This window comes from Hyaena hyaena, unplaced genomic scaffold, assembly GCF_003009895.1.
Source record: "Hyaena hyaena isolate Hyena2069 unplaced genomic scaffold, ASM300989v1 scaffold_335, whole genome shotgun sequence".
Lineage (NCBI taxonomy): Eukaryota > Metazoa > Chordata > Mammalia > Carnivora > Hyaenidae > Hyaena > Hyaena hyaena.
This window is the reverse complement of record NW_024080968.1, coordinates 789295-815085: the sequence shown is the minus strand read 5'-3', so window position 1 is coordinate 815085 and position 25791 is coordinate 789295. Positions and strand designations below refer to the sequence as shown.

The 25791-nt window shown below is 52.0% G+C and overlaps 2 protein-coding genes across 4 annotated transcripts in view; both read left to right on the top strand.

The window, feature by feature from the left end:
- SLC13A3 (solute carrier family 13 member 3) overlaps nt 1-9523 on the top strand; it is a 75693-nt gene extending 66170 nt beyond the window's left edge. For 2 of the 3 annotated variants that reach the window (XM_039249385.1, XM_039249384.1), the window contains 3 exons: nt 1500-1661; nt 4834-4971; nt 7789-9523. In XM_039249385.1, the coding sequence (XP_039105316.1) occupies nt 1500-1661; nt 4834-4971; nt 7789-7965 (477 nt within the window). In that variant the 3' untranslated portion in view covers nt 7966-9523. Of the gene's footprint in view, nt 1-1499; nt 1662-2930; nt 3736-4833; nt 4972-7788 lie in introns of those variants that run through there. The other variant, XM_039249386.1, reaches the window with a different exon arrangement.
- A 5644-nt stretch (nt 9524-15167) lies between these two features.
- LOC120243309 (osteoclast stimulatory transmembrane protein) lies at nt 15168-23964 on the top strand. Its single transcript, XM_039249439.1, is given in 6 exon segments — nt 15168-15242; nt 16089-16145; nt 16873-17009; nt 18677-19670; nt 23139-23518; nt 23520-23964. Coding segments are annotated over 6 exon segments (1836 nt in total). The 3' UTR covers nt 23713-23964.
- Nucleotides 23965-25791: the final 1827 nt, after the last annotated feature.

Genomic DNA, 25791 nt, shown 5'->3' with positions numbered 1-25791 from the left:
TTTGTGCTGACAGCTCAGAGCCTGGGAGCCTGCTTCAGATTCTGTGTCTCCCCCTCTCTCTCTCTCTGCCTCTCTCCTGCTCACACTCTGTCTCTGTCTCTCTCTCTCAAAAATAAACATTAAAAATTTTTAAAAAACAGTATGCTGTATTCTAGAATTCATTATGAAATTCTAAGTTCAAGAGTAAATTTTCAAGAAATATGTAGAGTTTCTTTGAAAAAACTGAAGTGTATTGGTATCAAAGGATACTGGGTTGTGAAAAGGGTTATGGTAAACATTCACTTGATTAAGTATTTGAATACTCCTAAATCCTGGAGAAGTCAGCAGAGAGAGCATGGAGATAATCCTGTAGCACTGATGAGAGGGTAGAGTCTGGAGCCAGGGAGGGGACAATCTAACCCGTCCCTTCTCTGCCCTGGAGGGCTGTCATCAGCTCTGGGCATTACCTTTCATTAAGACGAGAAGTGATGGACGGGTGTATCCAGAGGGTGGTGCCCAAGTGACAGAGAGCTTTGCAGGGCCGTATTAGCTTGCGGAAGTACATGGCCCTGAATGTGAACTACATCTCAGTCGTTACTTTTGGGGACGGCGAGCAAGCCACAGAATCTTTGCCAGGCTCCGTTTCCTCCTCCATAACGCAGGGGCAAAGGGGTCGAGGAGGTACTGCATGCAGGTGCCCAGCAACCTATAAAGCCTTAGTGACAATGACTGTTATGATAATGAGTAACAATAGAGTGTTGTGTTATCATTGTAATAATCATCCTTATCGTTAATCATAGATACTTTGTTATTGATCATCATATTGATAGTGTTGTATTTAATATGTATCTGATACATGTTTTATATATGATATAGTTATAGTATATCTTGTATATATTATTCAACAATAATTGTAGGATTAGTAATGAATATTTCGTATACATAGTTGTGTTAATATTTTTGTTACTAGTAACCATCCACAGAGGGTCCAGTTTCCCTCTCCCACTCAAGTAGGAGCTTAGTGCTAGAGCTAAATGGATTATTTGGGGATCCAGGAGTTTGGGTCCTGGGCCTACAGAGTTGGAGTAGAGAGTAGTTCAAGAAACAAAGAAGTTGGGGCCGCCTGGGAGGCTCAGTTGGTGAGGCGTCCAACTTCGGCTCAGGTCCTGACCTCACAGGTCGTGGGTTCAAGCCCCTCATTTGGCTCTGTGCTGACCGCTGGGAGCCCGGAGCCTGCTTCCGATTCTGTGTCTCTCTGGCCCTCCCCCGCCCACACACCCAAGAATAAATAAACGTTAAAAAAGAAGCAGAAGCAGAGAAGCCGATGCTGGTGGGCTCAAATGTGTGGCCTTGGACGTGTTACTCACCCTCTCTGAACCTCGGTTCCCCCCAGCAGCGAAGGGGCATAGTGGTCACTGCTGCCACCCTGTGGCCCATCCTAACCCCCTTCCTGGGCCCAGCCCCCAGGGGCAGTGGCTGGGGTGGGCCAGGGTGTGACCTGGTGTCCCTCACCCCCGCAGGAGTCAGGGCTGTCTGCGTGGATCGGCGGGCAGCTGCACCCTCTGGAGAACGTGCCGCCCGCACTGGCTGTGCTGCTCATCACTGTCGTCATCGCCTTCTTCACCGAGTTTGCTAGTAACACGGCCACCATCATCATCTTCCTGCCCGTCCTGGCGGAGCTGGTGAGAGTCCTGGGGGGTGGGGGGGGAGGGGACGTGCTTCAGAATTTTCTCTCCCCTGCCACCGGGAGCTGTGGGTGCCATTGCCCTCTTCCAAAATGCGTGAATGTGTTAGACCTTGACTTTTTTATGTTTTTAAAAATTTTTTTATGTTTTGCATTTATTTTTTGAGAGTAAGAGAGACAGAGTGTGAGCAGGGGAGGGGCAGAGAGAGGGAGACACAGAATCCGAAGCAGGCTCCAGACTCTGAGCTGTCAGCACAGAGCCCGATGCCGGGCTTGAACTCACAGACCGTGACGTCATGACCCGAACCGAAGTCGGTCGCTTCACCGACTGAGCCACCCAGGCGCCCCTGATTATTTTTTTTCTATTGATTTTTTTCTTTAAGAAATACATAAATATTTTCCGAAGTGCACCACATTTCTTCCTTTGGAGAGTTTTCTAGGAAATTACAAATTGTCAAATTTGGATTAAGACGTAGAAAATCTGAGCAGACAAAAAAGGGCAGAAGAGAGTCTAACAGCAGGCAAAGTTCTAACCTCCCTCTAAAGAAGGGTTTCTCAGCACTACCGATATTTGGGGCCAAAGAGCTGCCTGTGGTGTGGGGCTGTCCCGGACACCGTAGGGTGTTCGGTGGCATTCCTGCCCCCCTCCCCCCGCTCTGTGCCAGCCAGTAGTATCCTCTAAACCATGACAATCAAAAATGTGCCCAGACATTGCCAAACGTCCCCTGGTCGGGGCTGGGGGACAAAACCATCCCTGGCTGAGAACCACCGCCCTAAAATTCACCAGCCAGCCCTCAGAGGCTTAGCTAGGTGAAAGCTAGCAAACCTTCAAAGGGCAGATAGCTCCCACCTTATTCAAACTATTTCAGAGCACAGAGATGGAGAATGTCATTCCACCCAGGGATGAGGGTAGCAAATCCCAGACACTAAAACCAAAGGACAGCAGGGGCAGGTGGCGGGGGTGTGGGGGGATCATAAATCAACCTCACATGTAAACAGAGATGCAAATAGCAAAATAAATCTGGGATCCTACAGAAAGAACAATGCATCATGATCAAACAGAGTGTATATTAGGACTTTCAAAACTGACTAGCATTAGAAACAATCGGCTTGGTTCTGTGTTTAAATAGATTAAAGAAGACTTAGCCAAACGATTATCTCAATAGAATCCAAAATTGATCAGATTAAATCAGTGCTGCAACTACACACTTTGTATGCAGACGGCGATCTACCAGACACACTTATCATGTGTTTTTGGCTTTTGTAGGCTCATTTCAGTTTGTCATGGGGTTCACACCTGCATTAGCATCCGGAGATGTACTTTATCCTGTTTCGGGGAATCGAGGACACTCTGTTACCGGTGGGTGGCGGTGGGTTTATTTCAGATCTCTAGTGATGGACGCACAGGTTTGCGTCCAGCCTTTGCTGTGACCCGGCAGTGCTTCCCGGACCTTTCCTTCTCTGTGCACCTCTGATTCCTTCCAGATCTATTTCTAGATGAGATCTCCGGGTGGAAGAGCACATGCGTGTATACTTTTGTTAGATGTGGGCAACCTGCCCTCCAGAATAGGCGTGCTTTTTTTACACTTCCCAGTAGTGTGGGGAGGAGGGGTCCCCAAACCTCGCCAAGTGCGATTGGACTTAATCACACCCTTGACCAGGTTCTGAGGGAGATGACTGAGGGACATGGGGGCGTGAGGGGCTGATGCCGGAGGAGAAGCAGGGGCCCAGCCAGGTCCAACTTTTGCTGGAGACACTAGTAAATAACACAGTCTTCTAAATGTTGCTTATCATCAAAACCCAAAGGTTTTACATGTAAGGGGGTGCATTTAGCACTTTCAGAGAAAAGTTATATGCTTTGGGTTATAAAAATTCGCTAGAGCAGCCAAAAATGTCCTATCTTAAGTACAGTAGTGGAGAAGAAACCAACATGAATTGTAGATGAATATGTCCTTTGGGGGAGGTCGAACCAGTGGCCCACGGGGTGAGGCCAACACACAGATACATTTGATTCACACAGTCTCAGAAATTGGGAAATGCTGGGGCGCCTGGATTGGTTAAGCAGCCGACTTCAGCTCAGGGCATGATCTCGAAGTTTGTGAGTTCAAGCCCCATGTTGGGCTTTGTGCTGACAGCTCAGAACCTGGAGCCTGCTTCGGATTCTGTGTCTCCCCCTCTCTCTCTCTCTCTCTTTGTTGTTCCCCCACTCATGCTCTCTCTCTCTCTCTCTCTCTCTCAAAAATAAATAAACCTTAAAAAAAAAAAGAAAAGAAATTGGGAAATGCTTATCAGCAGATGTGTCAAGCTCTCTGTGTCTCTGAAATCTGGGGAGGCCCCCAAGTAAAGGTGCCCAGGGACCTGCTGTGTGGACTGTTTGGCTGAGGGACAGACCAGGCAGGGGACTTGTCATTTTATTTTACTATTTTTTTTTAATTTTAAATGCTTATTTATTTATTTTGAGAGAGAGAAAGAGGGAGAGAGAGAATCCCAAGCAGGCTCCGCACTGTCAGTGCAGAGCGTGACTCGGGACTCAATCTCATGAATTAAGATCATTACCTAAGCCGAAATCAAGAGTCAGACACTCAACCCACTGAGCCACCCAGGCTCCCCTGGGACTTGTGATTTTAGAGCCATGGTTCTCTGGATCCACAGTGTCAGCAGCTGCTGGGAACTCGCTACGAATGCAGGCTCTTGAGGCCACCCCAGACCTGCTGACTCAGAACCTGGGTGAAGCAGGGTCAGCACGCTGTGTTGTAGCAAGCCTTCTGGGCGTGATGGTGCACTCTCAGGCTGGAGCAGGTGCTTTCTAGAGAAACCTCCCCAGTCCATCCTCGCCAGCGAACACGCAGTGGGGTCCCGGGATGTCACTAACCTTAGGAATGTCCTCTCCACGTGTCCTTTGATTTGGGTTCTCTCCTTGTCTGTCTCTCCTTCTGTGTGTGGATCTGCGTATCGGGCCGTATTTCCCTTCGCGTCCCTCTAAACCTGCCTTCTCGTCTGCTGCCGTCGCTCTGCACCAACCTCTGTCTCTGCACCAAACTCTGTCTCTGCGCCAACCTCTGTCTCTGCGTCTCTTCCTGTGTCTTATCTGCTGTGACCTCCGACCGTCTCCATCTGTCATTGTCGCTTCTCCCTGTTTCCCGTGGTGGTCGTCCCCCGCCCCGGCCCAGGCCATCCGCCTGCGAGTGCACCCCCTCTATTTGATGGTCCCCGGCACGGTCGGCTGCTCCTACGCCTTCATGCTCCCCGTCTCAACGCCCCCCAACTCGATTGCCTTCGCCTCTGGACACTTGATGGTCAAAGACATGGTGAGTCCTGGCATGTCCCAACAGAGGCCTGCGACGGGGGTGGACGGCATGTGTGGGGCAAGACGTCTGGGCGGGACCCCTGCTCCCACTTCTCCAACCCCCAGTTTCTGAATAAGCCATTCGGAGCGGGGCCAGGAGTATCCACTTTAGCAGACACTCCGGGATGATTCTAACGCTCAATTTCAGGAAACTGCTTCGTGATGACTTTCCAGAGTCTGCTTCAGGGACCAGGGACTTCCTCCTCTCTCTGCGCGCTGCTCTCTTTTCTTATTCGTTCAGCCCACTGCTCTGTGCCTGGAATCTTTAGGAGCAGCAGGCTATACCCGGGGGCGAGGCAGAAGCGGGTATGAGCAGGGGGAGACCCACCAGTGTGCTCCCTGGCCCCTCGCTCCCCTGCTGAGCCCCCTCCTCCCTCCCTCCCTCCGCCTCCCTGGCACTTCCCCTCCACTGGCTGCCAGGCGCACTCAGGGAATGCAAATCTGAAGCAAACCCACTGAGAAGGGCGGTATTCCCAGTACAGGCTCTCCAGGCACAGAAACCCGTCAGGGAGGGAGAGAGAAAAGGGGGTGGACAAGAGTGAGAGACAGAAAGAGGTCACAGAGTAAACCGAGAGAAGGAGGAGCCTGGTGTGCCTGGAATTGGGGGGTGGGGGTGGGTGCACACCATGCAGGGCACAGACTCGGGATATTATTCAGTGCCCAGTGGGTGGACTTTAAAGGGATTTAATTAAGCAGGGCAATCAATGCAAGCAGGCTGGGTCCGAGAGGCCAAGGGAAGGTCCCACAAGACCAGCCAAAAGGGTCCTTGGCTTCACGCAGGATAGTAATAAACGTGAGCCGGAGAGAGTGAAAACAGAGTTTATTGAAGAGTGTGAGTGACCAAATAGCAGAGCAGGAGACCCTCAGAGAGGAGAGAGGAAGGAGCCTCATGGTTGCTCGGGTTTGGGGGTTGATACTGGAAAAGAGCCTAAGGAGCATGTGTGTTCCTTTAAGAATCCACTAGGGTCCAAGCAAAGAGTCAGGTGAGCGGTGGTATTATTCCTGGAACCGCTGAAGGTAGGGGTCCGATGCCCTTGGATCTGATGCCCCGGAACATGTCTGGGATCTGGCCCTTAGGTGTAATCAGGTGTTTGGGGTCTAGGACAAAACTCAGAGGAGGATTCACTTTCTCACGTCCCCCTGGAGTGGGAACAGAGCTTCTTGGCTTATTCAGAGGCAGAGTCTGGAAGATGTTTTCCAGCAGAAAAACAGCAGGGATGGAGCCCGTATAAAATGGAGTCCCTTGGGCTATCCTGCGTCACAAGGACGTGGTTTGACTTGTGCCTTTCTGAGATGGCTTTGGCTGCCGGTGGAGGGGGTCGCTGGGGGCTGGAGGCGAGTGCGGAGAGGGAGGCTGCTTGGGCAAGGCTGCGGGAAGGCAGAAGGGAAGCTATAGCGTCCATCCTGGGAACAGAGAGACATGAGAGAAATGGAGGGGCTCTAAGAGGTAGGCGCTTGCCAAGAGCCATGGAGAGGGCTGGAAGATGCCGAGGGGCACATGGAAGCAGAGAGGGGGGCTCTGCGGGCTGCGGTCCAGACCACGATGATGTACTTAGTTGCAGTGACGAATGTGGGACTGAGCAGGCGTTTTGAGGCAGGCTCCCAGGAGCCCAGCCCCCCTCCTGGTCGCCCCAAAGCTTAGGCCTGTCCCCTTCCCATCCTCCAAAGTTGCCAGGGTTTGAAGACCCCCCATCCCCGCAAGAGCAGAAGCAGGATAGCACAACACAGTTCTACCCTTGTCATTTGGCTCATGCCTTTCCCGGCTTGATGCCCTTTCCATGAACCACTACTTATTTATTGTGGCAACATTTATTTAACAATTTTACTCAATTAACATTCTTAAAATCACTTCAATAAGAGTGTTTGAAAAGGAGGATTTCTGATGCAAAATCTGTGCACGGAAAACTGGAATTATCTGCCACAGATGGGAAGTCTAAAAATAAAGGCGGACCCAAAACAGCAAAATAATTGCATTCGCCCTGATAGCAATTGCCCGGAGAAGGTTCTGGACCCTTCCTTGTCAAAGAGGGCTGTTGGTGAGGAAGAGACAGTGTTAAGGGCATGAAGAGCACCTGAGGGAGGCTTTCTCTGTGAGGAAGAGGATCCTAAAGGGGATTGAAAAGAGAGTTACTTGCTCACTGTGCAGTTCACAGCGGGGCAAGGCTAAGGAGAAACAACCAAAAAACCCAATGAGAAACAGGGATTTTCAGCCCTGGGATGGACGGAACGGCCCCGGAGTTGGGAAGGAGCAAACGTTAGGCTTGTTCTAGCTACTTAAAAAGGTCAAAACTTCCATCAGACAAACCTTCACAGTAAGTAAGTACAGCCTTCAGTAGACCTGTAGAGAGTGTGTGTGTGTGTGTGTGTGTGTGTGTGTGTGTATGTGTTACTGATCAAACCAGATCGTTTTCAAGCTGTGTGATGTGGGCCTGCCAACTTTCTGAACCTCAGTTTCGTCTTCTGTAAAGTGGAAATCATAATGATTACCACCCGTGAAGGGCTGCTTTCAAGGTTACGTGACACATCTACATGACACGGTAGCCAGCACTTAGAAAGCACTCGAGGGCTGGGGACATCTGCGGCTCTTTGAATGACAGCCTAGGGTCATGTGAAGAATGAAGGGTCTTGGGCATCCCGCGGCCTCAATTTGTGAGCTAGTACCATCACCTCCCGACTGGGAGACCTTGAGCGGATGAGCAACTTGACTCTGAGTGTGGGTTTTCCCATCTGTTCGATGGGCCCTGAGCTGACCCCTCCCTTAGTGTGGGCTCCGTTTCAGGTGCGGACAGGCCTCCTGATGAACCTGATGGGCATCCTACTGCTCAGCGTGGCCATGAATACGTGGGCACAGACCATCTTCCAGCTGGGCACCTTCCCGGATTGGGCCGACATCCACTCGGCCAACCTCACATCACTGCCGTCTGCCTCGGCCAACGACACATTTCGGACCCTCTGAGTCCCCCTCCGGGACTCTCTTTGGGCTGGGCCCTCCCAGAAGGCTTTTGCCGTCACCTGCTGCTAAGACTCCACAGGACGATCAAGCGGTTCTTTTCTGTGATCCAGTATGCAGCAAGCAAGGGTGACCTCCAGTGGTCCACTTGGGTCCACAGGCTCGTTATCTAGGACATCCTTTCCTCTTTCATGCAGGTTGGGGGCCCAGATTATCTCCCAGATCTGCCGCCTGAGAAACGGACTCCTTTATCTCTGAGCTGTTCTGTGGCTACGATGTAAGAGAGCCTTCTTCCAGCAATCTGGAACGGCGTTTGTCTTAAACAGCTGGAGCGGGGGCCCCTCGATGTGCATGGGCACAGCTGACATGCCCCCACTGCCTACTTTAGGCTACACCCTGGAGAGATCATCTCGCCTTTAGGGATCACCTGCCTCACAGAGGCTGTTGGGGCTGCACGGGTGACTCCTGTCCGGCCCGGCAGTGCCCGTTCTGTGCCCGCGCCCGTTCTGTGCCCGCTGTTTGAGTTTCACCACTGCTAACCCCCAGCAGCCAAGAACAGATGACTTCCTGAGGCCGCAGAGGCTGTGCAAAGCCTCCCTACGGCTCCTCTGTGTGCCTGAGCACACCAGGAACGTTCTAGAAATCCCAGCTGACACTTCTACCCATGCTGCTTAGGGTTTTCCTGTTAATCAGAGTCAGTCTGACCATAATTCTGGAGTCAGGCCACGCCTGGGCTCTCATGTCCCGCCTGTGGCCCAAGGTCCTTTCAGCAAGGACTGTCCTGCGTGTGTCCCTCAGGGGCCTTTGAGGCCGCCAGCTCCTCCTCGTTCAGCAGCTGGTCTTTACCTCCCCACCCACACCTCGAGGGCTAAGCATATTTAATGAGCCAAGGGCACGTTTTTTTTCGGAGATGAGAGGGGGGAAGAAAAAGTCAGAAGATAAATTGGAGTCTCATAAGAGGCCAGGGTGAAATTTCTCAGGCAGGCAAAATACCACAACCCTCTTCTCCAGACGGGGCCAGCGGAGACTTCCCTGGAGCCAGTGGCTGGTGGGTGGGAGCTATAGGAGAGGATGTGATCCCTCCCCGTTTCCAGCAGAGGCTTCTGGGCATCCCCGGTGAACAGCACGGTATGAAGTCCAGTGGGTGCTCGGGAAGTGGAACGAGGGGCCCAGCATCAGCCTGGCATCGGCAAAGGTACCAGGAAGGGGCCCAGAAGCTTTATGTCCCCGCTTCCTACGCATCCAAGGGATGAGTTTCTTCCGGGCAGCGTGGGCTGGGAAGGTACCACCTGTAGACTGAACTCCGTCCGGTACGAGTGAGTCATGGATGTTTCCCTGGGAGCAATGGAGAGAGGGGAGAGGCCTCCAGTTGGAGAAGGGGCTCCGCCTCTTCCCACATGAGCACTTTAGTATTTAGCCACAGTTACAGCCCATGGCAGGTGGAGGCTGCTCTCCTGGAGAATGGGAGATGGGAGAAACCCATGGGACCTGTAACCTGATGAATCGTGATTTCAAATCCTTCCGATTGAAAACACTATAAAATAAAGAATGTTAATCAACAGTGGACCTAGAGGTTATTTGCTTTCTGGACATAAGAAAGCGTTAAAGCCACAAATGCCTGAGCTGGGAGTTCTACAGAATTGACCTCCCTGACCTAACTTCCTCATTGCTCTCTCCTCTCCACTCTAACCACAGGCCTCAACTGTCCTGCCCCAGGGCCTTTGCACATGCTTTCCCCCCAGCCAAAAACATTTTGCTTCCAAACATGTGCTTGTTTCCTCACTTTATTCAGGTCTCTGCTCAAATGTCACCTCCCCAGGGAAGCTTCACTAACCATCTAGTCTAAAATCTTGCCCTCAACTCTTTACTCTATCTTTTTCTTCATGGTATTTAGTCAGGACACTGTACTGTGTATTTTCTAGAATATCAACTTATCAGAATACAAACTTTATTCTGCTGAGTGCTGTAACTCTGATACCTAGAACAGCTTCTGGCACATAATCGGTGCTCAATAAATATTTGGTAAATGAATCTATACCAGAATTTTTGAGACAGAAACCTTGGCTTCTGATCTGAGGTCTGTTCTGTTACTTTCTTTGTTCACTCCTTCTTCCATCTATTCATTCCATAATATTTCTTTAAAACCCAATTATGTGCTCATTCGCTGCCCCCATCCTTATGGAATTTACATTCTGGCCAAGAAGACAGGCAGTGGGCAGGCAAACAAAGAAAACCACTCTATGTCATGATTCGGGATAAGAAGAAAATGAAACTGGACAATGTGACCAACTGACTCAGAAGCTACATCAGCCAGGGTGGTCAGGGGGGACTTCTCGGAGGAGGCGGCATTGGCCTGGGATCAGGAGTCAGCCCCGTGCTCATGGAGGCATGGGAGGAAGGTGGGTGGCAGGGGTGGTACAGAGTCATGGGAAATACACATGAGGACAAACACAAAACGAAACATCTGTTTTAGGTACCTGTGGCTCCAGAACAGAACTCCGTAACAAATCTGTGGCACCCCAAAACTCGGGCCCTAGGACACAGCCACTGATTGGCATATGTTTCTGCATGTAGACAGAGCTCTGCAGGGACGGGTTGGTCCCTGCTCTAGAAGGCGTGGCCAGGGCGACTCAGCGGGGAGTTCAGCTGGAGCTTGAATGTTCACGAGGACCACGGAGCCTCCAGGGTCATGTGGCTTCCCCAGGAGTCTAGCCCAGACCTCTGAACCTGACAGCGGGCTTCTCAGAAGGCAAAAGCAGTGGCTACACGGCCCCTTAAGGGCTGGGCTTGGCAGTCTAAGAATTCAATTCTGCCACATTCTATTGGTCAAAGCAAGCCAAGGGTTGGCCGGTTCAAGGGGAGGGAAATAGGCTCCACGCCTTCATGAAGGACTGGCATCCACGTCCGGAGAGGGGAGGAGGCTTGGCCACTGTCTTGGGAAGACTCCCACCCTAACAGCCAGAGAGAAACGGCTGTGCTGTTCTGAAGCAGGGCGTCGACACGGCCAGAGCCTGATAAACAGGTGCTCGAGCCGCTTGCAATCAGATACATACAAGTTCAACCGAGATGCAACCACACACCAAACCAACCAGCGGAAACTAGGAAAGGGCACAGTATGTGATGATGACACAGAAGGAGACAGACACCCCCCGGACTGCGGGGGAGACTATAAGCTCCTACCCACAGCCTGGCAAGCAACGCGGCAGTAGTTAGGGGATTTGTTACCTGCGTTCCCTGTGGCCCAGCTTTCCTACTTCCGGGTGCGTATCCCAGCAAAATCACCCCGCGGTTCCTACGGGAGAAGTAGGGGGATATTTGGGCACTGCTGTTTGAGGTACCCAGGAGCTGGAGGCCACCAAGGTGGCCATCGTGGGGGGAGGGGAAGCACACTGTGGCAAACCCAACAGCCCGTGGAAGTGATGAACCCCAAGGATGTGGAAGGATTGAAGACACACACGCATGTTCTGGAGCGCATCTCAAGAAATTACAGAGGCGGGTGGGCAGAAGAACGGAAGCGCTGATGTCAAATGAGAAACAGGATGAATGAAAGTCACTGGATGAGGGATCCAATGAGCCACTTTGGACTCCTGGCTCTACACATAACCTGCGGTGTGACCTTGAGGGGGTCCTTTATGTCTTGGACGTGGGTGTCCTCATCTGAGAGATAAGAGTGCAGAGTCAGAGTTTCAAAAGGAAATACATAAACTAGCTAATTTGGGGAGAGCCTAGAAACGGGTCTAGTTACAAAGTGTGGGCAGAGGGTATGGAAACCATGAGGGAAAGCGCAGATCTTCGGTGGTGGGAGAGAGGGGAGGGAGAGGGCGCGGGCTCCTTCACTCCCTGGACTCATACAGCCCTAAGATGACTCTTCACCCACCCTCGGCTCTCCCGCTGCCGCTCCCCATGAACAAACCCAACTGCATCAGTCAGGATTCTCCAGAGAAACAGAATGCACAGGAAGCATATGCGTGCGTCTGTGTGTATATCCGGGAAAGAGCCCGGGGCAATCGGCTGGCAGAATTCTCTCTTGCTCAGGGGAAGTCAGTCTTTTGTTCTAGTCAGACTCAACTGATTGGATGAGGCCCACCACATCAGGAGGGGGGCAGTGTGGTTTCCTCAAACTCCATTGATCTAAATGTAAATCTCCTCCAAAGACACCCTCACAGAAACATCCAGAGTAATGTTTGGCCAGATCGCCAGAGGCTGTGGCCCAGCCACGTGGACACACAAAGCTCACCATCACACCCACGGAAGCCAGAATGCAGGAAAGCCCTCGGAGGCTGCCCGTCCAGGGGAACTCCAGGGATCGGGGCAGGTAGGAGAGTGGAGACTATTAATTGATGGCTAATATTTTTAATTCAGAAAATGTCACATTAAAACCCAGATTTGTGCTGCTCTTGAAAAAGAAAATACCAGGGGCGCCTGGGTGGCTTAGTCGGTTAAGCGTCCGACTTTCGCTTAGGTCATGATCTCGCGGTTCGTGGGTTCGGGCCCCGCGTCGGGCTCTGTGCTGACTGCCAGCTCAGAGCCTGGAGCCTGTTTCAGTCTGTGACTCCCTCTCTCTCTGACCCTCCCCTGCTCACGCTGTCTCTCTCTCCTGGAAATAAATAAAACATTTAAAAAAAAAAGAAAAAAGAAAAAGAAAATACCAGAAGGTCTGGCAACGTGGGACCCTACTGCTACCTGGCAACGGTAGTTTGGAGCAGGAGTGGTTGTGGGAAAACTCAACCTGAAGGGTAAACTGTCTTGTTTGCCACAGTTCCCACCCTCCTTAATGTCTTATGCTTACTCTCTCCACTTAAAAATTTTGTTTATAGTTTATTTATTTTTGAGACAGAGAGAGAGAGAGAGAGAGCATGAGCAGGGGAGGGGCAGAGAGAGAGGGAGACACAAAATCTGAAACAGGCTCCAGGCTCTGAGCTGGCTGTCAGCACAGAGCCTGATACAGGGATCGAACCCACGAACCGTGGGATCATGACCTGAGTCGAAGTTGGCTGTGCAACCGACTGAGCCACCCAGGCGCCCCTACTCTCTCCTTTTTAAAAACACAGGTTTTTAGGGGCTCAGTCGGTTAAGTGTCTGACTTCGGCTCAGGTCACAATCTCATGGTTCGTGGGTTCGAGCCCCTCGTCGGGCTCACTGCTGTCAGCACAGAGCCTGGAGCCTCCTTTGGATTCTGTGTCTCCCTCTCCCTCTCTCTCTGCGCCTCTCCCCCACTTGTGCTCTGTCTCTCAAAAACAAATATTTTTTAAAAATTAAAAAATAAAATAAAAATACAGGTTTTTAAAACTGAGTACAGAGGTGCCTGGGTGGCTCAGTCGGTTAAGCGTCCGACTTCGGCTCAGGTCATGATCTCACGGTTCATGGGTTCAAGCCCCGTGTCGGGCTCTGTGCTGACAGCCAACTCAGAGACTGGAGCCTGTTTCAGATTCTGTCTCCCTCTCTCTCTGACCCTCCCCTGCTCATGCTGTCTCTCTCTCTCTCAGAAATAAATAAAACATTAAAAAAATTTTTTAATAAAAATAATGATAATAATAAAACAGAGTACAAAAAATGAAGATAATATATCCTCTTAAGAAAAGTTATATTGATTACATTTCGAGAGGATAATGTTTGGGAGATATATATTAGGTTCAATAAAACATTTGGTTAAAATAAACTTCACTTTTTTATGTGGCTACTAGAAAATGCCTAATTATATACACGGCTCGCGTTCTGTTTCTGTAGGAGAGAGTATTGTCTCTGCCCACAGGCTGCAAAATTCAATGACGCCCAAGTTCTATGGGCTTCTGATTCTGATTCTAGATCTGAAGGCTCACCACTTCCTCTTCCTGTTCTGTCTTATGGTTCTGAATCTTCCACCCAGAATTTCCCCTCAACAAAGCTGATTCTATTTTTGATGATTCAAAAGACCCTTCCGGAAGAGGGATTTGGAGCTGGGCCAGCTTTACATAGGCAGAAGTGACTGCCTACATGTGTGAGAAAAGCCAAAAATATCTTCTGCCCCTTCCCTCCCCCCGCCCCTCCCCCCATGCCACCAAACTCCCAAATCTTACACATTCATCGGAGGCCTTCAGGAAATGATTAATATGCCCTTAACCAATCAGTTCCCCGGCACTGGCATAGAAACTGGGCAAATGCTGGTGTCTTCTAGGACCACTCAGCTCGGACCAGCCCAGTGCCCAGAAGTTTCCTGAGCAACGGGGCCCCAGGCTCGGGGTCTGGCCTGTGGGCATCACAAAGGCCTGTATAATCAATGAGGTCTGCGCAGCCCGGGGCTCACTTAGGCTGAGCTGTCAGCCCACATGGGAGAAAGCAGGGCAGGAGTGTTTCTCTATTATGTCCTGGGGGTTCTCTATGTACATTATTTCACTGATTCCTCGAGGAATCCTAAGAAGTAGGTAGTAACATTCTCACGATAGCAGAGTCCACATAAGTTCAGAGAAGGACAGTGTCTTGTCCAAGGTCACACAGCACAGTAAGTGGCAAAGCTGGTGTTCAAGTGCACATCTACTGCCCCCGGCCCAGGGCCCCTGCAGTTCAGAGGCAGAGCTAGACGGCTCCCTGCATGAGGCCTACGGAGGCTTCGTGCAGAGGCTGTGAAGGTAGAAGAACAGGGTAGAAGGTGTCCTTTCTGACAGCTGTCCCCAGGTGCTCTGCTCTGCTCCTTGCTCTAGCTGGCTGGCCTCTGTGGGTGTGTGCGTTTCCTGCGCCGTGACTGCTCCGTGCACTCCATCCTTTGCAGACTCGGTGCCTGGCCTGGCTTCCTGGAGGGGGCTTGCGATCTGGGAAGTGTGTCAGGCCCTCCGAGGGCCACAGGTGTCTCATTCTCTTGTGTGACTATGAGACTGTCACTTCCCCTATCTGGGCCACAGAACAGCCTCCTTCAGACCAGAGCAAGTGGCCGAGGCAACACGTCCTTATAAGGGAAAATGATGGGGAGTCTGGGCCCATCCTGTGGGGGTCGAGTCTGGGGGCACAAAGGAGGCCTCCCCGGAGGAGGCTGCCTGCTGGCAGTGATGGAGCACGGAGATGCTGGGGGCAGGGGGGAGGGCAGGGGCAAAGTGTCTGCCTCCAGGTCAGGATTGGCTCTCAGGACAGCCCAGAAGTGTACCTGCTGTACAATGACTACAGCAGAGCACATATACAGAGACCTCACACTTATTAAGTGCCTACTGTTTGCAGCACCAGGTGCATCTGAGGGAACCATGAGTCCTGTGAATCCTTCCCTCCAGACCAGTGGAGCAGTGGTTGACCAGTACGCTCTGGAGCAGGACCGTTGGGTATAAATCATGGCTCTACCTCTTACTAGCTGAGTGGCTTGTTTACAGGAGTTAATCCTTTGGGTCTCAGTTTTCTGAACTGAAGAATGAATAACTGTACTTAACCAAAGGGTTGTTGGACATAAGGATTCAGGGAATTCAAATAGAACTATTGAGAAGCATGCCTGGTGCCTAGTAAGTGCTCAATAAATGCTAACTGCTACCCTTGTTCCTCTCTTTGAAGAGGAGGAAACTGAAACAGAGAGATGAGGTCACCTGCTCAAGTTGGCACAGGTGGGGAGGGGACAGAGCTGTGACTTGAAGACAGGTCCAAGTGAGGCTGGCGACAGAACACCAGCTGAGAGGCAGCCAGCGCCGCTGCGCCTGGAGGAGAGTCTCAGCAGACGTGCCCGTGTGTTTAGTGGACTCCCACCGCTCAGAGTTGAGGAGCCTGTTCCTCTTGGGACACACAACTGTGGAGGGGGAGGGGCGGGCAAGGCGAAGCCAAGCAGGGTTCAAGTCCTGGCACTTCCACTAAGGAACGGAATGGCTTCCCCGAGCCTCAGTTTCTTCCTGTGTGAAATGGGAGCAGGTCCCCCTCCCTGGTGTCAGGCTCACAGATACTGCTTGGAAAAGGCCCTTTCCTCCCACACCTTCCACCCACGCCCGCACCCCCAGGGTGAGGCAGCTGTCCCAGCCCTCGGGGGGGGGGGGGCCCGGGTGGGGCGGGACAAGGTGACCAGGAGGCCTTAACTAAGGGCCAAAAAGCAGAAGGACCAGGGCTTCCCAAGTTCTAGAGAATGCAGCTCCCCCCGACTTCCTCTCCCCCGGCCGTCACTGCCTGAGGCTGCCTGCCCGGATCCACAGCTACTCAGGAAGCATGAGGGCCGTCTGGGGGACCGCTGGGCCCCTCGCCAGGACCGGGTAGGTCTGGGGGCCCCCCCACACTGGGACCACAGGCAAAGAAACCACAGTCAGGCATGGTGGGTGTGGGCTCGGCCCCCAGCTCTGCCCTTCCCTGGCTGTGTGGCTTTGGGTAAATCTCTGCCTCTCTGGGCCTCGGTTTCCTCATCTGTGAATGAGAGTAGTGATAACATCTGCAAGTTGGTTGTAAGAACTGAATGAGAACGTGCACGCACAGGGCTTGCGATTGTGCTCCGCTCGGGAGTAAGGCCCCCAGCAAGCGAGCAGACGCGTCTGCGTTCTGCACAGCCTCGTTCAGGCCTTGGCCTTCAGTGTGACTTAGAGCGGGCTTCCCTTCCCTTATGGTTTATATCATTTGCTGCCAGGTTCCAAATACTCCTTATACGATAGGAGGAGGTTTAGTCCTAAACCAAAATGCCCTCAGGGGGCGAGAAGGGCGGTAATTTGTCATCTCTGACATCTCTTATGGTCATTCGCACCGTAAGTGGGTCCGCGGTGCTGCCAAGCTTTTATAGCAACTCCCTGGTTCATTGAGTCTCCCCACGGCCCGGACCTCTGTTCTGTACCCTCTCCATCTTCTTCAAGCCTGCACGGCTCGGTCCCGTCCGTCACTCTCTCGGTCAGCGCGGACCTTGCTTTCCCGCTACTTTGAGCAAACAGAATCAGTGATGCTACAGCCGACACCGGCTACACGCCAGATGCTATTCTGACACTTGCAATATATCAGAGACACCAGGAAGCGACCCGCCACCCTGGGGGCGTGGATGGTCCAGTGACAGATAACAGCCAGTGCAGAGTCCTTACTATGTTCCAGACACGGGGTGACACCCTGAGGTCCTACTTCCATGGCACCATTTTACCGAAGTGAGTTCCGTTGTTTATAGAAATGAGAGAACGGAGGCCCAGAGAGATGAAGAAACTTGACCAAGGTCACACGGATGGTGAGGAGTGGGGTGAGGGTGGGAACCCAGGCAGCCTGGAGGCCTCGCCCTCAGTCATTGCTCTTTTCTGTGTCAGAGGAACTGAGATGTACGTGCCCACACTTTGCTTGTCGGTCACGGTCGTCTGTGCCCATTTCCTCTGCCTTCCCATCTGCTACATGGGCCGGCCGGCCTTGCTCTTTTCCGAGACCCTCCTCAGATTTTGTGCTGTCAGTCACAACCCCTGCCACCACCGGGAGCCTCCCTTCGTCCACGCCCCCTCTTGACTGGCTCTGCTGTCTGTCCCCAAACGTGTTGGAGTCTCTTCCATCTATGTCCCCTCCCCACCATCGGCCACGGCACCATTTCTGTGCCCCTTTACTGCAAAGATGAGTCGGCAGATTTGTCGGCACTCATCTCCTTCCAGTCTGTCCCGGGCCCACTCTACTTGGGTTTGGGGCCAAGTGCCACCACGCTACCCTCGGGCACTCACCAGGGACGTCTCCACGTGGCGAAACCCAATGGTTGTTGCTCAGCCCTCAGCCTTGCTGACCCGTCAGCGGCGCCTGACCTACCTGGTCACTCCCCGACGTTACCTCGTTCCTCAGTCTCCTTCTCGCCTCCCAACCTGTTCACCCCGGGGAGCGAGAGCTCGGTCGTTGAGTCTCTGTCCTCCCCACCCAGGCTCGGTCCTGCGGAGTCGCCTCCTGCCCCATGGCTTTAAATGTCATCTATAAATCGATGACTTTATATCTCATGTATTTCCCACCTCTGGAAATGATGCCTCGGTGTTTCAGTTGCTCAGGCACCAAGCCCCATGGTCATCCTCGACTCCCTCCTCCCCCTCCTCCTCCTCCTCCTCCTCCTCACTCCTCCAGCCAATCAGACTGCCTGTTACATTGGCTCTTCCAGCAGAATGTATCCGGAACCCAGCCTCTTCCGACTACACCTCTGCCATCGTCTTTAATGAAGGCTCTATGAGGGTGGCGATTCTCGTCTGTTTCGTTCATTCCTGATTCTCCAGCGGCGAGCACATAGTAGTTGTTTACTGAATACTTTTGAATGAATAAATATAAAGACAACAGAGGAGAAAAGCTCCCGAGTGGCCAACGGATCCACTCTCCCACCCCCTCCAAATTACAGAGGAGATCTTGAGGTCCGTGGAGAAGGGACGTCCAGAGTCACACAGTAACCCAACAAGACTGTGAATTCAAGTAAAATAGTGTGTCTCTCTCCCCATTATTTTTTCTCTTTCTTATTCTCTCTGCTCTGTGCTCGTCTCTCCGTGACTCTTTGACTCCCCGGGGCCAGGCGCCCTCGCACAACTGGAACGGTGGACACAGGCAGCCCAGACGTTCCTCCTTACGTCCCCAGAAACTGCCAGAAACTGGGCGGCTCACTGACAGCTCGGTGGGGGTGATCCGAGGGCGGGCTCTGACCGGTTCAGCATGGGTGGGTGGTGTGGCTTTGGGAGGGAGGCCCCAAGCCCTGCGGCTAAAGTGGGGGAGTCCGTTAGTCACTGAAGGGAGCTGTGGGTCAGGGGCCTTGGGCGGACAGCCAACCCCTCACCCTCCTGAAAGGCGCCCCCCCCCCCGATTTCCTTGTGTGCAGGTGGAGGCTCTGGGGCTTGGGGCTCCGCAAGGCCCTTGCCCCTCTGCAGGCCGCCTGGGTCGCCTTCTCTCAGCCTGTCCCGACCGGCTGCGGCCAGCTGCTGACCCAAGTCCTCCTGTGTGGCTGCCTGGCTGCCGCCGCCGCGTGTCTGACGCACCGCTGGCTGGTGTCCTCGCTGCACTGCAACCTGGGACCCTCGGCCACGGCGGCCACTGTCTGCGGCCTCCTCGTCTTCCTGGTCCTGGGCTTGGTGGCCCCCGCGCGCTGCCTGTTCGCACTCAGCATCCCCACCCTGAGCACGGAGCAGGGCCGCCGCCTGCTCCTGTCCTGGAGCACGGCCACCCTAGCCGTCGCCGTGGTCCCCAACGTCCTGGCCAACGTGGGCGCAGCCGGGCAGGTGCTGAGATGCGTCACGGAGGGCTCCCTGGAGGGTCTGCTCAACACCACTCACCAGCTGCACGTGGCGTCCAGGGCCCTGCGCCGAGCAGGCAGCCAGGCCTTGACCCTGCAGGCCCAGGGCAACGGCTCTGTGCTCCTGCTTCACACGCTCAGGGCCACTCGGCAGGTGCTGGAGGACTTCTCTGGCCTGGAGGCGCTGGCCCGGGCGGCCGTGCTAGGGACCCAGCAGGTGGTGGCGGGGCTCTTCGCGCTGGGGCTGCTCGTGGACTCGGGCCGGTACCTCCACCGCTACCTGACTGACCCGCAGTTTGACAACGTCTATGCCACACGACAGCTGGCGTGGCAGCTGGCGGAGGCCCAGGCCACACATCTGGTGGCCTCCCCGCCAGCCTGGCTGCTCTGGGCCGCCCGGCCGAGGCTGTCCCAGGGCGAGCTGCTGCGCTGTCTCCCGAGGCTGGGGCTGCTCACCCTGATCTTGGTGGCCACAGCTGTGACGGTGGCTACTGACCACGTGGTCTTTCTCCTGGCCCAAGCAGCCGTGGACTGGGCTCAGAAACTGCCTGCTGTGCCCATCACGCTCACGGTCAAGTACGATGTAAGTGGGATGATGGGAGGAGGGGGCTAGAGTCATTTCCTCGTAGGAAGGGCTGGGGTGTGTTAACCATCGGATTCGCAATTGAGTTTTATTTGCCTTCAAGTCCCAGCCCTTGGAGAAGCTCTGGGAGCCTGGGGCACTCACAGACTCCTGCTAATTCCCACCACAGCCTGAAGCATTGGGTTCTACACCCCCCCCCCCCCCCCCCCGCCCCAGTACAGGTGAGGACACAGGTATCCAGAGACTTTAGAATAATTCGATCCCTGGGCCGCCTGGGTGGTTCAAATGGTTGGGCATCTGACTTCGGCTCAGGTCATGATCTCATGGCTGGTGGGTTCGAGCCCCGTGTCGGGCTCTGTGCTGACAGCTCAGAGCCTAGAGCTTGTTTCAGATGCAGTGTCTCCTTCTCTCTCTGCCCCTGTCCTGCTTGCAGTCTCTCTCTCCCTCTCAAAAGTAAATAAACATTAAAAATTTTTTTTAATAGAGGCTATCATTAAGAGCTGACATTTGTCTATATCAGACTGAATGATCCAGGTCAGGAGTCCACCAACTTTGGCCCACGGGCCAAACCCTGCTGGCTTCCTGTTTTTGTAAATTAAGTTTTATTGGAACATAACGATGCCATTTGTTTATGTGTTTGCCATGGCTTTTCAACAAAGTTGATAGTTGAACCAAGGATTGTATGATCTGTGAAGCCTAAAATATTTACCATTTTAATAGTAACATATAAAATATTTACTATCTATGTACCATTGGGTATATTTATTATCTGATCAAGATTTGTGGTTTTCAATCTTTTGCCAGAAATCTTTTTTTTTTTTATGATGAGATCTCACACACACACACAAAAACTCCACTGCATGAAACCCAAGTTCAGACTCTGAGTGAATAATATTAATGGCTAATATTTGTTAGGTACTTATGATATACTAAGAAAGTGCTTTCTCAAACTGCATGAAATCAATTTCATCAACTTGGGAAGTTATGGCCAGCTATTTTTTTTTTTTAATGAAATCAAATAGTCTAGAAATTTATGAGAGTATATTGTAAATGCTAAGGTTATGTCTTGCTTCATGACATTTTTCTTGATCACAATACAATTTGTGCTTGGAAGGTGCTATGAAACTCATTTCATATGGGGGCGAGGGGTCTCGGCAAAGAAATGTATCAGGCAAGGTCCTGAGGGTGGTTCCTAATTTGCAGTATTTCATCAAATCCAGGATGTCATTGATTGCAAGTCACATCATCATTTTTATGTGTCTTTAGGACAGAAAATGCTGCCACCCAAACCAAGACACAATGCCTTCTTATCACTTAGAATTTAAAAATATATGTTTCTTATTTATTTTTAGAGAGATTGAGAGTGGGGGTGGGGCAGAGAGAGAGAATCCCAAGCAGGCTCTGTGCTGTCAGTGCAGAGCCTGACGCGGGGCCTGATCCCAAGCACCATGAGATCATGACCTAAGCCAAAATCAAGAGTTGGATGCTTAACCGACTGAGCCACCCCGGCGCCTTTTATCACTTAAAATTTTAATTGTGTTCACATAAAATAGCTTACTTTTTATTTCATATACACCTATCTTATCTTTCTCAGGTATGGATAAAAAGAAAAACGGTGGAGTAATTTTGAGATGGTTTTCCTAAAACGTCCTTCCATTCAAGCCTGGTTTCTCTGAACGACCCTGCTTGAGTTGTCAGTGTCTGTGGCCTTTCACCCAGTACTATTGGCCTCTGTGCCTTCCAGAGCACTGGTGATGCTCCACTATCATTTCCAGCATTTTCCTCCAAGCTGCAGACACCCACCCTGCAAGTTTTGTTGCCAGCACCCTCTGACCCTCTCAGAAAGCATGAATGAGCACAACTGCGGGATGTGGTTACAAGTCCGATTGCTTTAGGGGCGCCTGGGTGGCTTAGTCGGTTAAGCGGCTGACTTTTGCTTAGGTCATGATCTTACGGTTCATGGGTTCGAGCCCCACATCGGGCTCCGTGCTGACTGCCAGTTCAGAGCCTGGAGCCTATTTCAGATTCTGTGTCTCCCTCTCTCTCTGACCCTCCCCTGCTCATGCTGTCTCTCTCTCTCTCTCCTAGGGGAAAAAAAAAAAAAAAAAAAAAAGTCCGATTGCTTTAAATACACGTTTTCATCTCAAAGATGTTAAAATGTGGGGGGGGGGGGGGTGAATCCCCAAACTGATGAAATATGATAGCTCATTTGTCCCTGTGACCCTGTAAGATAGGAATTACTAGTACTGCCATTTTACGGAAGAAGATAGTGAGGTTCAGAGAAGCCAGGGAGCTTGCCCAAATTCATCTAGCCCATATGCAGCAGAACCCAGGACTTCATTGTGGTTTCGGTGGGTCCTAGCCATGTTTACCTTCAAGGGCTCCTTTCTCCATAAAAGATATTAATGGTCTAATATCTAATGGCCTAATTGGTCTAATGGCAAATACATTGATATTATAGTGAATCATATTCTGCAACTTAAAAGTTCATTTGTTTATTCTGATTTTATTTTATTTTTTATTTTTTTATTTTTTACAAATGGTTTATTGTCAAATTGGTTTCCATATAACACCCAGTGCTCATCCCCATTATTCTGATTTTAAAAGAGAATAAAATCCTTCCGTAGCCCCCAGCACTGTGGCTGGTGGAAAAGTTGGCCCTGGGCAAAACCAAGGTAAAACCCAAGAAGTCTGGCTCCAAAGGTCAAATGGTTGACCTTTTACCTCCCTGCCTTCCTACCTGTGCTCCAACATGCCCCGATTGTAAACCCTAATTCCTAGGACCAGGAAGACCATGAGGTTGGAATCCCCCTCAGCTGGGACTGGTCCCTGAGCTGGCCACCTATAACACTATTTGACCTTAGATTGCCCATCTTTTCTTTTCTTTTTTCTTTCTTAATGTTTATTTATTTTTGAGAGAGAGTATGTGAGCAGAGAGGGGCAGAGAGAGGGAGACACAGAATCCAAAGCAGGCTCCAGGCTCTGAGCCGTCAGCACAGAGCCCTACACGGGGTTTGAACTCACCAACCGTAAAATCATGACCTGAGCTAAAGTCTGACGCTTAACCGACTGAGCCACCCAGGTGCCCCAGGTTCCCTGTCTTTTTAGAGAGGCTCACTCTGGGCTCAAGCTCGTAGGATTCTGCATATTTGATGGAAAAGACATCTAAAGTATTCACTAAAGAGCTTAGCAAAGAGTGAATGGCCAGAGCACCCGTTTGGTTTTCTTTAAAGGATTCTGCTCAGAACGTAATACTAAAAACGGCATTTGTACAGTGCTCGCAGTTTGTCAGAAGGCCTGCTTCAGCCTGCTGATCTCATCTGGCTGTTCTCAGCCCCTAGGAGGCGGCGCTACTTCTGCGCCCATTTTGCAGATGCGGGCAAGCCTGCGCCAGTGGCCGGGGACCGGGGAGTGGGGAGGTGGCTGCAGGGCCTGTCTGTTGACTTGGCCTTTTTCTCCTCTTTGAAGGCCTCGTACACGGTCCTGGGCTTCGTCCCCTTTCTCTTCAACCAGCCGCCTCCGGAGAGCCCCTTCCTCTCCGCTCACAACTCGTTCCAGTGGGAGCTCCGCCTCACCTCCGCGGGCTGCCGGCTGCTGCCGGCACAGCGCCCCCAGGCGGCCGCCCCGCTGGTTGCCGGCGCCTTGCAGTTGGCAGCCTGCGCAACCGTCCTGCTGGAGACCTACGCCCGGCGCCTGCGGCACACCATCGCTGCTGCCTTCTTCTCGGCCCAGGAGGCCAGGAGGGTCCGCCACCTTCACGCCCGGCTGCAGCGCAGGTACGACAGGCACCGAGGCCAGTCGCTGCCCCTGGAGACTCCCTCCTGCTCCCCACCCCCGGGCCGGCCAGCAGCCGCCGCTCATGGATAGACAGGCCTGCACACATTGGACGCTGGAAAGGACAGAGAGCAGGAAGGCAGAGGGGGAAGAGCTTGGGAGCCTCACAGACCGTGGTCCTTGCTGTGTGACCTTCGGTAGATTGCTTCACCTCTCTGAGCCTCAGTTTCTATACCGGCATAATGACTGCATAATAACAACCCAGTGACCTACTTTTCACATGGGCATGTGGGAAGGAAGTCGATATTGAACATAAAAGTCCTCAAGAAGCAGTAAAGGACTCTGTACGGTGAAGACAGGAAGTGCAGAGACAGCTCCAGTTTCCTCCGGACCGGCTGGGGGTCAGTCCAGGCTCTCATCGGCATCAACCGCCTCCAACTGGTAGGTGGAAGCCTCGCCTAGTGAAATGTGCCTGAATGCTCCCAGAACCTATTTCTCTGAATCCCCTGAATCTTCTGAGATTTAGCAATCTAACATTCTCTTGATTTTATAAATGAACTATTTATTAAATCCTAAATTAGATTATGTTACTCCTTTGTTTCAAAATCCTTTGGGGATTTCCCATCCAGGGTGGCCACGGTTTAGCAAATAAAAATACCTGACATCCGGGTCCATTTAAATTCCAGATAAGTAACAAATACAGGTTTAGTACAAGTACGTCCCTGGGCCATTCTTGTAGTGAACATACTTATACTAAACCTGTATCGGTTGCTTATCTGAAATTCAACTTGACCTGAGTTGTCCATAGTTTATCTGGCAAATGTATCCCCATCAGAGTTCTCGTGAAACCCCAGCTCCCTCGCCTATGGGCGTGGTGGTCCCTGCTTTTCCCCTCCAGATCATTCTCCGCCCTTCTCTTTCTTGGGAATCAAAAATCCGTGAATTGCATCAGCCTGGCTCCCTTGGCCTCTGACTTCTAGTCAGGCTCAGCCAGTGGGAGTCACTGGCAGGCGATCCAACGGGGGAGCGGAGAGAGGTGCCAGGGTATTTGTTCCCACAGTTCTCTAGGCTATTTGGCAGAGACCGCATTCATTCTGTTACCAGCAGCCACAGCTCCTGTCTGGCTGGGCTGCCTCTTGCCCGTGGCTAGCACTCTCCCTGGGTTCTAGAGGGTTATAGCTTCCATGGTTGCTTGTCTGAAGGCCTCATCATCCTTCTTTCCTTTACCAACCCCCCCCACCCCGCCCCGCCCCATACTTTAATCAAACTCTTTAGTTTCCCCCTTTGAGACCATCCTCTCTTTCCTGCCAAGGAATTGATGTGCCCTGGGTGGCAAAGTCCTTCTCAAGCCAGCCTCTCCCTCCCTCACTATGCCCCCCCCCTCCCCGCCTGCATGGGCTTCAGCTCCTGAGACTCACTAGGCTGATTTGCACCTCGGGGCAATGCTCTAGCTGTTCCCACATCCTGGAACACACTTCCTTCAAGTCCTGGCATGGACCGCTTCTTTGCATCCTTTGGGGATTGGCTCAAATGTCATCTCCTCCGAAAAGCCCTCCCTGACCACTCTACCTAACATTGTGCTATCCCAGCCAGGTCCCCTCCATCACAGGAGTGGATGAGCTACCCTCTGTGAGCCAAATCTGGCCTGCTGCCTGGTTTGGTGGACGGGATTTTCTTGGAACATTGTCACACCCATTAGTGTGAGTGTTGTCGGCTCTGATGGCAGATTTGAGTGGTCAAGTTGGGACTGAGTGGTCAAGTCGAGACTGAGTGGCCCACAAAGTCTGAAATATGTGCCGTCTGGCTCTTTAAAAGGTTTGCCGACCCCCAATCAATTGTATCAAATTTTTTTCTCCATAAATACCCTGATTGATATTCTTTATTATCTTACATAAGCATTTAGAGACTTAGCTGCCTCCTTGTTTGTTACTTGCTGTGTATTTCATGTCATCCCCACAAGAACGTAAACTCCGTACTGTGTGTCTGGTCCTCCATGGTATTTCCAGTACCTAAAGCCGTGCCTGGTACAAAGTAGGGATGCAGTAAAAATCAGTTCAATGACCAGATTTCTGGAGGTGGGATTGCACTGGCCACATCTTTTCCTGAAGATTTGGGGCTGGCAGAAGGGAATGGTCAGGCACTGGAGGTGGCTGTGCTGGGCCAAAATCTGTGGCCAAAGGGAAGAGGTACAAAGCAGTTAAGAGATAGTTCCCCATGCGAGTGTTTTGACTTAAAGAGCCAGTGTGCCCTGTGAGTCACCAACTGCGGTGAGAGCTGAGCCACAGCTCGCCCCTTTGCCACCCACTCCCCAAAGGTGTCTGTGCTCTTCACTGAGGGCCTTCACCGG